The following is an 11330-nucleotide window of genomic DNA, read 5'->3' as shown; positions in this document are numbered from 1 at the left end:
TTAGAAGGTTAATATTTGCCATTCTTTCCTGCCACTCTCTGGACATATATGTGGTCCCCAAGCCCACACAGATGTTTCTGAAGCCTGTAATCCTGACAAAGGACTTAACTTAGTGTTAAGGAAAAATGGGTTACATAAAGACGCCTGATCTTCTTAAGAAAGCGAGGGTGGCCCCCCCACCCTGCCCTGCGGGCATATTGTACGCCAAACAAGACTAAAAGAGGGGCACGGAGGCACCAAGGCCACTTGGCAGATGTCTCTCCTTGGAAATCCAGTTTTATTTTTTCTGATTTCTTAACGTCTGGTGGAGAAACACCTGCAATATGGACAGGGACTGATTCTCAGAATCACAGCCTTCCTTTTATTTGGAGAGGTCCTTTCCCTTTAAAATGGGAGCCCACATCAGGACTGAACTCAGATATGTGCCTCTGTCTGTAAAGCCTGAAAAACACACTTCTTGGAGGCTTCCTGTACTAGTGCAGAAAAGGACTCTTCAAGCGCCTGGCAAAACCCCTTTCCTTCTCCCATCGTTTAGTGTAGCTGCACATACTCTTTGGAACCCCCTGCCAAAGCAGTTGCCTTTGCTGTACTCTTTTTGTCATCTGCTAAAAACATTCCTGTTTAGATAAGCCTGTCCAGATACTTGGAAAGCTGATGAGAGTTTTAAGCTGTTTTCTAGTATTATAACTCCTTTAACTGAGCTGGCCTGTGTAAATTACCCGAAAGAGTCCCACAGTCCCCTGGGGAAGGTGAGGGGTTTGGTCGCTGAAGGAGTCACTCTTGTAGTTTTAATCAAAAGCTTTGATTAAAAACATTGGGAGCCTTATTATAGCTGGTAATTGGTCTTACTTTCTGAAGAAATTCTATTAAAAGAGATTATTATTTCTCATTTTGAGCTGGGCAACTGCTGGGGTAAGGGTGTGTGTGTGTTATGGCACTGGTGCCTCCCTTGCCTCATCGTGCCATCTTCACAGTCCTTAGTGCTCTCAGGAGCAAAGCAGAAAGCACAAGAATAGTTGTGCAAAGACTACAAAAGTGTCTCACAAATCCATCACCGTGTCTGAAGCTTTTGTGGACTGCGTCTCATCAGGCAAATATGGAAAGAGAGGGGAATAAACAATAGCAATTTCCTCAGGGTCCCTGGCTACACCGGTGCCACCTAACAGAGAGGAAGGACACTGTGTACCAACAAGGCCACACAGGGAAGGCTCCAATCATCACATGGCACAATCACCAGGAAGAAGTCTTCCGCCAACCAAGTCATACATAAGAACATAATAAGAGCCCTGCAGGATCAGGCAAATAGCTCATTTAGCCAAATATCCACTTCTCACAGTGGCTACTCATATGCCCTCAGCTGGAAACCCACCAGCAGGACCTGAGCACAAGTGCACCCCTCAATGGCTTCCAGCAACTGATATTCAGAAACAATACAGAATCCAACTGCGGAGGCAGATCATAGCCATGGTCATTAGTAGCCATTGACAGCTCTTTTTCCTCCGTGAATTTGTCTAATCCTCTTTTAAAGCCATCCAGGTTCATGGTCATCACTTCCTCCGGTGGGAGCGAGTTCCACAGTTTAACTATGTGCTGCGTGAATGACTTCGCCCCCTCTGTCCTAAATTTTCCAACATTAAGCTTCATTGGGTGTCCACAGATTTTCAGGGTTATGAGAGAAAAACTTCTCTGTCCTTATCATTCATACACTTCTATCTTGTCCCCACTGAAGCATATTTTTTTTCTAAATTAAAAAGACCCATTAGGGTATTGCTCCCTAGCTTCTTGATCATTTTTGTTTCCTCTTTCTCTGCACTTTGAGGTGTTCATCGCTTGAGTAATCACACGTTGGTAAGAATGACCTCACACTATTTAAAAACAATGCGAGGGTAGATCCCCACCTTTTAGGAGCAAATTTAATTCTTTTCCTTTTAGCAACCCTATTGGAAGAGCTATCTTCTTGCTAAGGGCTCCTCCTAATGGCCAAACATCAGAAGCACGCCCAACAAAGAATTCCTCCGAAAGAGCTCCAGGGAAGGTTTTATGGGGTTGGCACAATGAATGGACCTTACTGTAAACAGGGGAAGATATACTACGAAACTAATGAAGCTCAAGCTTCTGGGCCCCTAATCCCGGAAGGGCCCCAGAAGTGACCTTAGTCCACATTGCTTAAAAAAATTAAGTCTAGTAGACCCAATTTGAGTCACATGCCTAAAAAACAATAAGACATAAGAATTTTTTATTTACATCGGTGACTTTGACATGTGACATAATCCAGTAAATTACAGCAATTTTTTTAAATGGACATATAGTACTTTTTTTTTAAAGTGATCTGTCGTGGAACAACCCCATTGAAGAAGATAACAGTGGTTACCCAGACCTTGTTACTGGTTGCAAAGGGCCCCTCTCATAACTTCTCATAACTCAAGCTTCAAGATCCCAAAAATGTAGGTCTGCCACTGACTTTAAAAGCTGTTTTGAAAATAGTTCTGCTTTGTTCCATAAGGGAGCATAGGCAAATAAAACCCAAGAATAAAGGGCTCCTCAACAGTAAGGGCTCTTAGAATACCAGCAGCTGTGAGCAGGTGTGGGTGTGGAAGGTTATTAGTCCTTATTTTGAGCAGGTGTGGGTGTGGAAGGTTATATTAGTCCTTATTTTGAGCACCCCAGTTGCTAGAACACCATTAGTTTCTAGCTCCCTGTAGGTGGAAGAGGGCCTTTTGTTAGACCTTGCTCAGAATAGATCCTCTCTGTGTCTGGACTGCTGTCTTCTGCTGCTGCTCCAGGATCATATTTCGGACTGAGATTGCTTGTGCCTGATTCTGTTTTGCCTCTGACTTTACAGGTTAGACAGTTGTTTTGTAATTTGGTTTGGTACCTCCCCACACATTGTACCAACTGGAGTAGGACTGACCGTCTCCTGGCCTAACCTACTTCACAGGGCTGTGGTGAGAATAAAGGGAGCGGGAAACCACATAAACATCATTGAGACTGATGGTTGTCCCTGGGGATTCTTCCTCTCTAACCTCCCCCTCCCCACACATCCAAGTGGCAAATAGGTGTGCATGAGATGTTTGCCTTTTCCTAAGGCCCATGGCAGTGAGGTAAGGGTTAAATGCTCCCTTCTCAAGTATTACTCTCCCAATTAAATTTAGAGTTCCTGTTTTGAAGATGTAGAGTTGGCATAACTGGTGACAAAATCCTGAGTTATCAGAGGTTCACTCTCTCCTCTCCCACCACACCCCTGAGCTTGGGCTCAGGTGTCCAGAAGCCCCTTTCCTGCTATTCTGTGGTTGCTTTGCTAAGCAATGCTGCTCTTATGAATATTCCAGCTGGGTGGATTTTGTTGCTGCTAAGCTGCCACCTTTTGGAAAGGTTTGCTCATTATGCTGTCCAGCATTTCTCACTGCAAGTTGTTCCCACCTGCTCTTTCCCTTCTGCCTCTTAGTGTTGAACCCTCTTGTAATTCATCACTCCTGGTGATCCAGTTTATTCTTACTGTTGATTAAATTAGTAAATGCAATCACAATCTGAAGTGATTTAATTGAGAGGATTTATTTGAACATGACAGTTTAATGCATGTTTGATAAACTATTATAAGGTTTAATTTTGATTTTGCATAATTTAACTTTTAAATCTGCACAGGAGGGTCCCCCATCAACTATTAATGACCAAAATAAACTCTTTTAAGATGCATATATTTATAATTTATTTTGAAGACCAGGTTTTTGCCTCCTCAGTGTTGTTCTAGTGACAAAGTGACAAATATATTGAAAATAATATTTGGAGCTCTTCAGCGGTGCTATAAATCTTTAGGAATGCATACAATTTATTAAAAGTTTGGAAAAGAAGTACAAGTTAGCATTTATATGGCAACAAGTGACAAACAAATGTGTGTGTTTGTCTTCCCGGGTGACCATCAAACACCCTGTCCCTTGCCAGCGACCCCTGGGGGCACGGCAGCTGCCTTGTCACAGGTAGCAAAAAGCACAGCACTTCTGCTTATATAAATTCAGCATTAACTTCAGTAAAGGTAATTCCATATATAATCCACAATTATTATTTTTTTGCAGTGTGGTGGATACTGCTTGAAGAGGTTCCTTGAACATACGAAAGCAATTTCAGGTAACTATTTGAGCTAATTACAGCCTTCATTTCATTTTTTACACACATGAATGCAGGCCAAAACCTCCCTGGTGATGACTTCATGCCACGAGAATGCAGCAGTTGGTGTGTGTGTGTTATCCATTCATGGCAGGGAAAGAAAATTTCATTGATACAGATGATTGGCTCCAGAAGTGGGTGTTTGCCCACCATGACAATTTATTACTAGATGGCCATGGGCCAGCCCTGGTCTCAATTATTTCATTATGTACATATGTACGGCTACATATTAATACATATGTATTAAACTCAGTAATAAACTAACTTCTCTAGCAGGGTGGGGAATATCAGGCCTGGGGCCAAACAATCTAACCCTTGGCACGCTTGCCAGGACACACATGCCTATGCCAGAGCACCCCGTATCTCCTGAGTGCCCTGCTCTGCACCTTCCTCAAGTGCTTTTGCCAGGCTTAGGGTGGTTCCCAGGAAATTTGCAGGACAAGCAAAATATCCCGGGGAGTGTGGGAAGCCACATATTACCAGCAACTGAATTTATGTGGTTACAGGTAGGTAGCCATGTTGGTCTGCCGTAGTCGAAACAAAATAAAAAAAATCCTTCCAGTAGCACCTTAGAGACCAACTAAGTTTATTATTGGTATGAGCTTTCGTGTGCATACCAATAACAAACTTTGTGTTTGAAGAAGTGTGCATGCACACGAAAACTCATACCAATAACAAACTTAAAGGTAAAGGGACCCCTGACCATTAGGTCTAGTCATGGCCGACTCTGGGGCTGCAGCGCTCATCTCTTTATTGGCCAAGGGAGCCGGCGTACAGCTTCCAGGACATGTGGCCAGCATGACTATGCCGCTTCTGGTGAACCGTAGCAGCACACAGAAACACAGTTTACCTTCCCGCCAGAGCGGTACCTATTTATCTACTTGCACTTTGACGTGCTTTTGAACTGCTAGGTTGGCAGGAAATAACTAACTTAGTTGGTCTCTAATGTGCTATTGGAAGGATTTTTTTTATTTTGAATTTATGTGGGAGATGGAAATAAAAATCCAGTGCCACAGATAACAGCATAACAAAATAATGGTTGATTTCCCAATCCTATAGAAAAGGGCTTCTTTTACTACAGTTAAACAATCGACAGGGCAGTGAATTTTCCCAATGTGGGAGTTGTTATCGATGGGATTAGTTGCAAAAATCGAGAAAAAGGTGAAAAAAGGAGAGCTTACAAGGGTGAGGAGCATCTGTGCCACTCCAGATGTTGTTTACCCCAGTGGCTCCCATCAGCATAACCGCTGGAAGGCTAGAGACCCCATCCTGCCTTTCATTTTTCCAACTTTTCCTTTCCAGGCAGGAGAAAGTAAATCAATTGTATGTTCACACTATGCACCGAAAGCGCTGAGAGACCACTTTAAAGAGCCCTGGCTCCCCCCTCCCCGCCCCCGCTCCATGAATCCTGGGATCTGTGAGCTGCAGTTTGCAGAGTTGTTTGGCAATCAATCCCTTTTCGCAAGGAACTCCGGGAATTGTAACTGTAGAGCCTCGTATCCATCTCCAGTACCTTACACAAACTACATTTCCCAGTATTCTTTTCTTATGGGGGGGGAGGTGCAGAGCCACGACTGGCTTAAAGCAATATGAAGCCACTTTAATGCATGTCATTGAATGTAGCCCAAGGCCACAGCAAGGCCTTGGACTTTCCTCTCCGTTGCTAGGTAACCGCTTCCCGGTTCGCACTTCCGCCTTGGAGGCCGCGGCGGATTGGCGCCCTGCGATGACGCCATCGGCCCGCGCGGCTCTTTCCTCGCCGCTGCCCCAAAGGAAGGAAGGCAGAAAAGCTGAGGGGACGAGAGAGACAGATCAGTCGTGGTGCCGCCGCCGTCCGTCCGTCCCTTCCTCCCGTCCCTCCCTAGCCATGAATAGTCTCCGCCGCCTCCTCTGGTCCCCGGTGAGTCCACGGAATGCCCCGCGGGTGTGAGGCGGGAGAGCCCCGATAATGCCTGGAAGGGTTGGGAGTGGCAAAGGGCTTCTGGAAGTCCCGACGGCGATGGGGTTCAGCCCCTTGAGGGAGTTCAGGGCGCTGCATGTGGACCCGGTGCCCTCCTCCCCGTAGTTATAATCCCCACAACAGCCCTGCGGAGTAGGCTGGGCGGATTCGTTGGGGCTCGCCCGGCTTCTGCCTGCCGCGCCTCATTCTCCCCCCCCCTCACCCCCACGCAGCCAAACAAACGGGTGAATGGATGACCGGCCCTTTGGGCAGCCTGGAAGAATTGAGGCCGCCTGCCTTTTGCACGGCAAAAAATGCCCCTGCCTGGCGACTGCTGATGACTGAGCTGCTCTGTGGGACAGCTTCCCAGCGCACCGTCCATGGGGTCACCAGAGCACCAGCCATGCTCCTGCTGTTGCTGAGTTTTCCTCCTTTGCCTTGTTCGCCCCTGTGAATGTCGGGCTTAAGGAAGGCCCTGCAGAGGGTGGCAGGAAGCATCTCTGGTTTGGTTAGTGGTAGAGCGTGGTCTGCAGGTAGCATCTCCTCCAGGTAGGGCTGGAATCTTGCCTGAAGCCCTGGAGAACTGCTGCCAGTCCATGCGGGTGGGCAAGACGGATCAATGGTCTGACCCTGTATTGGTCACGGGAAGCAAGAGACATCTTTTATGTTATACTGTTCCGGTAAATTCAGATGGAAGACCTTTGTAGAAATTTGTTGTTGTCGTTTAGTCATTTAGTCGTGTCCGACTCTTCGTGACCCCATGGACCAGAGCACGCCAGGCACTCCTGTCTTCCACTGCCTCCCACAGTTTGGTCAAATTTGTAGAAATAGACGGTGCTTTTTTCCCCTGGGGGTACTCAAAGGTATGCAGTACCAGCACCTTTTTTCCTAGAAGAAAAGCATTGGTTAAAAGTGTGGCATTTACTGTAAAAACTTCATGGTGAGTACCAGCACTTTTTTCTCTAGGTGAAAAGCGCTGCTTATCAATAAACCCACACCTGAGTGAAAGAAATTGCTACATCATAGCAGAAAAGTTGCTTAGTGAGAAATAAGATGCAGACAAGATTCACTCATTTGTGCATTAATTGTTTATATTCAGACATGCCACTTGAGTAGAGGTCATATTTGCTTCCTGGGATTTACTTGTGCGGAATAAATCACAGCTTGCATGAGTGGGAAATCTGAGCTGGATTCTTGATCTGAAGCTGTAGTGTGCAAGTGGCAAAAGAGGGTTAGTGACCTTCATGAGAGGTCATCGAGCATGATGATAATAAGCTCCCCAAATCCACATCTTGTTCATCTCCACATATAAGGTATAAGCAGAGATTTTAAATTGATGACTGTGTTTCATATTGTAAGTGGCAGGTAGGGGCTATGCTGTGGAGGCAAAGTAGTTTAAGAAATTGTTGTGCTCAGCTGTGGTATCTGGAAGACAGGATACCCTATGCTTTAAGAACAAAGATGCTATTTCAGTGATTTTTAATAAACTAAGAAGGTTCCCTTGGCTCAGCAGAGGAATAATTCCTTTTCCCTTTCTTGGGTCAAGAGTCAAATGCAGATACTTTACAGTGTCCTTGGAGGCAAGGATACTTTTGTAGGAGAGAAGTGCAGTCATAATCTACCACTGACTGGGCTCTTATCTTGTATTTGTATTTGTTGCGTCAGAATGTTTAGGAACATTGTGTGATTGTCTGGGCAAATTTGTCTCATAGTTAACGTTTTTCAGTTACTTTCCTTTCACTGTTGTCAGATTGGAGCTGTGCATGGCAAGTAGGCAGTGGTCTGGACTCATTGCTGCAGTGTGGATAGTGAGTATTAAACGTGTCTTCTGTGATGAATCCTCTGTGCTCTCATCAGCTATCTGGAGATCTAGTGGGTGGGATTTGTTGCAGGGGTGTTAGGCAGGATTGATTGATCACAAAATCAAGCCCTCAAACATCCCCTGGTGTAGCAGTGAAGCCATGGGCTTAAAAAAAACCCTCTCATAAAAAGCCTCATAGCTTGAAGTACTACTGTGTGTTTAAAACATGACAGATGCAGGGGAAATGTTACAGGTAGCCTCTCTGAAAGGGTCCTTCCAGATGCAAATGAATGTACATTTTACATACGTGGTGGTGTATTGTATGTGGGCTTTTCCCTGTGCCTGTGACAAAATGTCATATGTAAAATGGCCTTTTAGAATTCTCCTATTACAGAAGAAACCATCCAGGTTCTTGACCAGCCTGTCTGTCCACCTTCCCTTTTTTTATCACCCGGATAGAGCTCTTTCTGGTCATACACTCCCTGGCTTTCCATCATCCAAACCAACCTACTTCCTTACCAAAGCTAAACTGTTTTTTGGCATTTTATTGATGACATTCTAGTCTAGTTGCTGATTTTTTTTTGACTTTGCAGCAACTCAGCCAATGGTTTGGGATTCACCATCCGTCAGTTTTTAACCTACTTATATGGTGTGAGAATTTTGCGTAAGCTGTTCATCTGCGATTCTCTTCCTAATGTATTAAGATCTCCATAGACTTCCCACCAATAGTTGTTCTCTTGCACTTGTTCCATTAGTAATTTTCCAGGCTTGGCGATTGGCTAGGAAAATCTTAGAGTGAGTTGATCAGTTAAAATCTGGAAATGTTTTGGAGCATTCATGGGCCAGGCCAGGTTGACTTTACTTATAAGAGCGGCCTGCACAATCAGACCAAAGGTGGTCCATCTAATCCAGCATCATACTCTCATAGTGGCCAACCAGATGCCCCAAAGAGAAACCTGCAAGCAGAACTTGAGTGCAACAGCGCTCTTCCCACTTGCAATTCCCAGCAACTGGTACTCAGAGGCATACTGCCTCTGACAGCAGAGGGAGAACATTGCCCTTGTGACCAGTAGCCATTGATAGCCTTGTCCTCCTTCATGACTTTGTCTTGTCTTTATAATTCATCCAGGTTGGCCTCCTGTGGGAGCAAGCTATAGTTTGCACTGTGTGGCAGGTGGCTCTGGGTGACTCTGCTTTTGGCTGCTGTCTGGGAAGCAGCCTTTTGGCCAGCATGGGTGCAGATGGGCCCTGGTTTGGAGCCAGTCTTCCAGCCCTCCCCATGGTCCTCCTTGCCCTCTCAGGTTTTTTCTCAACCTGACTCTCCTTCTGTTCCTTCCTGCAGGCAGCCTCCATCCCGGCAAGTGCTTGTGCTCCTGGGTCGCCGGTCTTCCCCTCCATCTCCACCTTCACCTTCATGGATGCTGCCTGGGTCCTCCCAAGCAATCCCTGCTCTCTGGCTCTGTAGAAGGTGGGGTGGTGCCTGATGCCTGTCATCCCCATCCCGCGGCGGGTCCGCTCTTTCCATGGCCCCCACACAACATGCCTGCACTCTGCATGTGGGCCGGTCAGGACCACCCACTTGGTGCGCACCAAGTACAACAACTTTGACATCTACCTGAAGTCCCGGTGGATGTACGGCTTCATCCGTTTCTTGCTGTACTTCAGCTGCAGCCTGTTTACCTCCATCCTGTGGGTGGTGCTGTCAGTCTTGTTTTGCCTCCAGTACCTCAGCATCCGAGTCTTTCTCCGTTTCCAGTACAAACTCACCATCTTCCTGCTGTTGCTGGGAAGGAGGCGTGTGGACTTTAGCCTCTTCAACGAACTGCTCATCTATGGCATCCATGTCACCATGCTGCTGGTGGGGGGGCTGGGCTGGTGCTTCATGGTCTTTGTGGATATGTGAATAAATAAAAAACCAGTGCATGTCGGTCAAGGAGGCATGTTGGACTCTAACTTGGGTTAGGTCTTGTATGTGTGAATGCGTCCTCTTCTCCCTCACTTTGTCCTGCTGCTGAGGTTTATAAATTAATGGGTACTCGCTTAGAAGTAAGGATTGGAAGTTGACTTGGAAATTCATTTCTAATTCTTCATTGCCCTTGGTTGGTAATATGTGGAAAACAAATCGTATTTTTATCTGCTTCATTTTTTTCCATAAGCACCTGGCATATGTGGCCAATGGCCCATCTAGTCCAGTGTCCTGCCCTCACAGTGACCAGCCAGATGCCTCATTGGGAAGCCCACAAGCATTCAAGCACAAGAGCCCTCTCCCCTCCTGTGGTTTCCAGAAAATGGTATTTGGAAGCGTTGCTGCCCCCAACTGTGGAGGCAGAGTATAGCCATCATGGTTAGCAGCCTTGTCCTTCATGAATTTGTCTAATCTCTTTTAGATCCATCCATGTCTTTTGGAATCTAATGGTATTTAAGTGGGCCCTGCAACAAATTGTTGCAGTCCATTCCTGCCTCTTAACAGGGACCAGCCAAGATAACCTCCAGGGTACTCCGTTCCATCCTCCCCTTGTTTTCTTTTCCAACTAGCACTAAAAATTAGGTGGCCACTAAGCATGCTGAATCCTCATTCTTTCTTAAAAAGTATTTGATGTACTTCTGCGAACTTTCGGGGGCTCTTTCCTCCTGTTGCTCAGTGGCTGTTCTTCAGTCTTTCCTGAGTTTGCTCTTGGAGGCAGGGATGTGTTGTGTGCTTGCTGCCCCCAATGCCATTCTCAGGGCAGCCCCTCAGGATCTCAACGGCCTGTTGCCATTCCACTGCAGAGTTCTTTTGCTCAGACTATTGAAAAAACATATCCTGTATACGGACAGTTGTGCACTTCCATCCCTGTATCTTGGCTGAGGGATGTAAAATACAGAACTCTGAGGAACTGTTTGTTTCAGAACTATCATTTATCTATTTTATTTCAGAATTTATAAATTCCACTGGTGTACAAAAAATATAATATAAAACATAATACAAATCTCAAAACAATGAAAAATGTGAAGCCAACAAGAATTAAAAGGCACAAAAATATAAGTGACCAATTTGGGAAAGCTTGGTGGGAAAAACATTTTTGACAAACATTGGAAACTGAACGGTGTTGGGTCCTGCTTCCCTTCCAGAGGAAGAGAATTCCACAAAGCTAAGAGCATGTGGATTGATGCATTCTTGCCCCTCGTTCTGAGATTTCCTCTCACATTAGCCACCCCCAGTTCCTTTCAGGGTTACAATGATTTCCAGATTAAAGCTGAAGATGGACAGGGCTAGTGTAGCCAAGGTAGGCGAATGGTGGAGATACCAACAAGGGTCTCCCAGGTTCAGCTCTTGTCTCTGCCATGGGTTGCCAAGCAGCCTTAGGCTAGCCTCGGCCCCCTACAACACTGGTGTAGTACTTGCCTACCTCACAGGGTTCTTGGTATAAAGTATGGGAAGCACTCTGA

The 11330-nt window shown here is 45.8% G+C and overlaps 2 protein-coding genes across 3 annotated transcripts in view; both read left to right on the top strand.

The window, feature by feature from the left end:
* The first annotated feature begins 3704 nt into the window (after positions 1-3704).
* Positions 3705-11330, top strand: part of NACC2 (NACC family member 2) — a 63523-nt gene continuing 55897 nt past the window's right edge. Inside the window, exon 1 of one of the 2 annotated variants that reach the window (XM_083596417.1) lies at positions 3705-6061. The gene's annotated coding sequence lies outside the window, so the exon portion shown is untranslated. Of the gene's footprint in view, positions 6086-11330 lie in introns of both variants that reach the window. The other variant, XM_083596414.1, reaches the window with a different exon arrangement.
* Positions 5939-9854, top strand: TMEM250 (transmembrane protein 250). Its single transcript, XM_083596636.1, has 3 exons — positions 5939-6085; positions 7851-7908; positions 9244-9854. Exon 3 carries the CDS (start codon positions 9385-9387, stop codon positions 9802-9804), a length of 420 nt encoding a protein of 139 aa, XP_083452762.1. The 5' UTR covers positions 5939-6085; positions 7851-7908; positions 9244-9384; the 3' UTR covers positions 9805-9854.

Source organism: Podarcis filfolensis (genome assembly GCF_964270895.1).
Source record: "Podarcis filfolensis genome assembly, chromosome: Z".
Lineage (NCBI taxonomy): Eukaryota > Metazoa > Chordata > Lepidosauria > Squamata > Lacertidae > Podarcis > Podarcis filfolensis.
Note: the sequence above shows the minus strand (reverse complement) of the source record. Positions and strands in the feature narration are given on the sequence as shown.

Excerpts from the sequence above, each read along its gene's own strand:
- TMEM250 (XM_083596636.1), top strand. The coding sequence starts at position 9,385 with ATGCCTGTCATCCCCATCCCGCGGCGGGTCCGCTCTTTCCATGGCCCC.